Source organism: Diaphorina citri, unplaced genomic scaffold (genome assembly GCF_000475195.1).
Source record: "Diaphorina citri unplaced genomic scaffold, Diaci psyllid genome assembly version 1.1 scaffold6999, whole genome shotgun sequence".
Taxonomy (NCBI): domain Eukaryota; kingdom Metazoa; phylum Arthropoda; class Insecta; order Hemiptera; family Psyllidae; genus Diaphorina; species Diaphorina citri.
The window spans coordinates 1-3955 of record NW_007384375.1 but is presented as its reverse complement, the minus strand read 5'-3'; the positions used below and the strand labels follow the sequence as shown (position 1 = coordinate 3955).

At 40.1% G+C, this 3955-nt stretch overlaps 1 protein-coding gene across 1 annotated transcript; it reads left to right on the top strand.

Moving 5' to 3' along the window:
- Positions 1 to 860: 860 nt before the first annotated feature.
- LOC103522128 lies at positions 861 to 2471 on the top strand (the record flags this gene model as incomplete). The annotated part of the gene is made up of 3 exons (XM_008487231.3): positions 861 to 968; positions 1349 to 1545; positions 1949 to 2471. Coding segments are annotated over 3 exons (381 nt in total), but the record flags the coding sequence as incomplete, so codon positions are not given.
- Between the last annotated feature and the right edge of the window lie 1484 nt (positions 2472 to 3955).

The window sequence follows — 3955 nt, the reverse complement described above, 5'->3', positions numbered from 1 at the left end:
TTTTTTTTTTTTTTTTTTTGGCTCATTGACCACTACTAAGATTTCTCTAGGTTTTAAATTGGAACTCAGGACATCAAGCGTTATTCGGGGCTAAGACCTTCAGATAGGAACTGTAACTGCTGAGGTCTTATCGTCCTGAAAGCGAAGAGAGAAGGAAGATAGGATAGAAAAAAGCCAGCCTTTCCGACAGTGGACCTTATTTGTATAGGATAAAATCCGGCTCAGACGTAAATCGAACCCGCGATCTAGCGCTTACAAGGCGCGCTACCCTCCATCCTCCAAGCTTATATAGGCTGGCTATTTTTTCCTTTAAAAGTGGAGTATCTAACTACCTATACGCTATCAACATTATGAGTCTATGACAGTTGAAAATGTCCAAAAAAGGACGCCTACTCGAGATTTCTCGTTTTCGTGGTAATAATACCTAACAGGGTTTCGTCGAGAGGGGGGGCAAGAGTCCAAACAGTGATGTACCGGGGTTGGGATGCTCCAAATTTTCTTAGTCTAGCCTAAAGTAAATGAGAAAAATGATACGGCCCTGGGTAACATAAGCCTAGGCGGCCCTTTGAACTTTTGACAGTCGTGAGCCTCCCGGCAAGCTTGATACTCTTGATAGTGCTTATTTATACTGCTCGAATAGTACTAAAAAATATATTTATCCCAGCACCATCACCAGACTACTTCTATTATTGTGATTAATTAAAAAAATAAAAAATAAATAAAATTTCATTCCTAGTGTCAGATTGAAACCACACCCTCCTGATTACCAAGTGAACGTCTTGACCACTACACCTCCGAGTTGTAGGTATGAAATTTGTCGATAATTTCATAGTTTATTATCCATCTTTTTGATTTTGCAGGTTTCCGTCCGGTTTATAGACTTTGGTAATACAGACAAGGTGCCGTGCAATAATCTGATCAGACTGTTCGAAACCTCTCAAAGTCAACTGTGCCTTATTCCTCCTCAGGTAAAGTTATAATGCATGCTTCAAAAGGTTTATGCTAGTGAGAAGTATGGACGAAACGTTTATTTGTTTATTTTTTTTTTTTTATTATTTTTATTTATTATTTTTTTCTTTTAAAGGTGTTTTCATAAAAGTATGCTTTCGACTGAGTGCGCGCTGCTTTAAGGTACAGAATACGGACTTTAGGTGTTTCATAGAGGGAACTGTAACTGCTAAGGTCTTATCGTACCAAAAGCGAAGAGAGAAGGAAGACAGGATACGAAAAAGCCAGCCGTTCTGAGAACAAACCTTTTACATATGCTCAGGACCTAGCTGTTACAAGGCAGACGCGCTACTTTCCAAGGTCACTAGACAGGTTTTTCATATTCATGTCTGTTTTTCAGGCTAAAAAAGTGAACCTGGCCGGATTCGGAACGTTTACTCCCGACATTATGGTGAAGCTGACTCAACATTTGAACGGAGATGAACCTGTTATTCTGAAGATGACCGCTGCGGGCGCTCAGATACACAAGAGAGACAAGGAAGGCAAGATAGTCAACATCAATTCCCTGGTGCTTGGAGTTGACTTGAACCTGAGTGGGTGAGTGAGATGGGAAAATTGAATTTTTTTATTTTATCCTTTTTGAGATGATTTTCATTAAATCGAAGTTGAGTGTGAGAGAGTGAAATGGAGAGAAAAATCAAAGATGGGTTTGTGAGAAATAGGAGCGAATGGACCTTACGATGAGAGAGAGAGAGAGAGAGGGGGGGTGAGAGAAGTATACTGGAGATTCCACTTTAAGGATTGGGACGCATAGACATGTATTCAAAAATAGTTCCTGAACACTTTGGACAGACATATGTACTCGTATTTACCAAATACAAACATAGTCCATATTTCCTTTATACATGCAAATAAAATTATCGATTGAATGATTGACTTATCTAATAATTATTATTATCGATTAACTTAGCTAAGTATAACTTTTTTTTATCTTCCTCAGGTACAAAGGCTCCGCTCTACGTTCCAAAAAAGGTATTTATGCCACTCGCACCCTGTATATTCCTAAACCTTGTTGAGAAATTGCATGAGAAGATGGGACTGCATGACCCTGTATATAAAGCACAATATTCTCCGTGTAACAAGTACTTCCCTAATAGGGAGATTTTGCACTTCCTGATATCCCTTAGATATATTATATATTCCATTTTGAGCCCGTCCTTTGAGTTTCAGCTTTCAGCCCATCACTAGATGCGGAAAATTGAACAGTACCTACACCTATGGTTGAATTATTGGGGATTTTATCGGGAACTGCAAAATCTCACTATTGTTTCGATTATTAATCCACATTTGCAGATTTGCACAAAAAATAGAAAAAAAAATGCTTTTGTCTGAAAGGAATACTTTTTGGCTGTTGATGCTTTATAAATCTTCAATGGGAGACAATTTATTATGGTCTTTAGATATGTATTCGGCTTGCTTAATTCTTTATCCTGGCAGTGTTTCTATGTCCTATCAGTCTTAGTCCTTACTATGTAATCTGTTCATTCTCTTGAGCTGTTTTTCCTTATCTGTTTTTTTTTTCGTGTCCTTTTTTTTTTTTTTTTTTTTTTTTTTTTTTTGAGCTTCGTGTTTCATGACACGTCAAATTTATGAAACAATGAAAAAGAAATAATAGGAGGATAAGCGGCCGGCGGCCGTTGTTCCTTTGCTCTAGGGACGAAAGACATGCGAGCCTAGTAGGCAGAAGCAGTCCAGCTACTGGCCTTATTGGGCCAGCCACGCAATATCCGACTCCCCTCTCCCTTTTACTCTCTCTCCTTTTTCTCTCTCTCTCTCTTTCTCTACCTTCCCCTCTGTCCCCCTCTCCCTTATATTCTCTCTCCTTTTTCTCTCTCTCTCTCTTTCTCTACCTTCCCCTCTGTCCCCTTCTCCCTTCTACTCTCCCTTCTCCCTCTTTCTCTCTTTCAGTGCTCTCCCTTTCTCTACATCTCTCCCGGTAAGCGCACACACTATCAGGCTGCAGACCTGACAGGCGGACTTGATCAGGAGTACCTGTCAGGTCTACCTGATAGTGAGTGGCTGGTCTAAGTAAGTTTTGGAACATCCACAGGGAATTTTATAAAACTGTCCAATGCTGGAAATTTTTCTTTGTGGATTTCGAAATTTCGATTCTTCAAAAGATGTAGGTCTGATGTTTTGTGTAGAATAAGTAGAATTACCTATTTACTTTATTTCCAAGTTACCTAGGTAGGTAGGAGTGGTGGCTGTTAGGCAATAGGCAGGCAAGTTTATGTAAATTGGACACCCTTTTTGGGTGAAATTCCTCCAATGTACTCCCGACTCACTATGTATTTCGTAGTACCTGCATAATGTAAAGGAGTGAAAACCTAATATCACTAATACACACGGGCCATGTGAGATATTTTATGTAAATATGTAAATTTATCAGCCCGGGATGGAATTGTAAATGCTAAGGTAACACGAGAGCAAGTCTTATCAGCGAGAGAGAGAGAGAGAGAGGGGAGAGAGAGAGAGGGAGGGAGATCACTAATACACACGGGCCATGTGAGATATTTTATGTAAATATGTAAATTTATCAGCCCGGGATGGAATTGTAAATGCTAAGGTAACATGAGAGCAAGTCTTATCAGCGAGAGAGAGAGAGAGAGAGAGAGAGAGAGAGGAGAGAGAGAGAGAGGGAGGGAGAGGGAGGGAGAGAACGGGAAGGTGAGAGAAAATTGTAAGAGCTACAAAATGTTGTGCTTTAAGACTAATAAATAGTAACACATTTATTCAGACGGAACACACAGCATCATGGCAGGGCCGTACCCAGGATGTTAGCGAGGGGGGAGGGTCCAAGATTCGAAAAATGGCTTTCTAGGGGCTGTGATGCCACTCTTGTTCCTTTCTTCAATTCTACATCAAAATATAAAAGTAGGCTTGCCAAATATCCAAAATGTCGATTCGGGACGCGAATCCGCGAACATAATTGCCAAATCCGCGAACA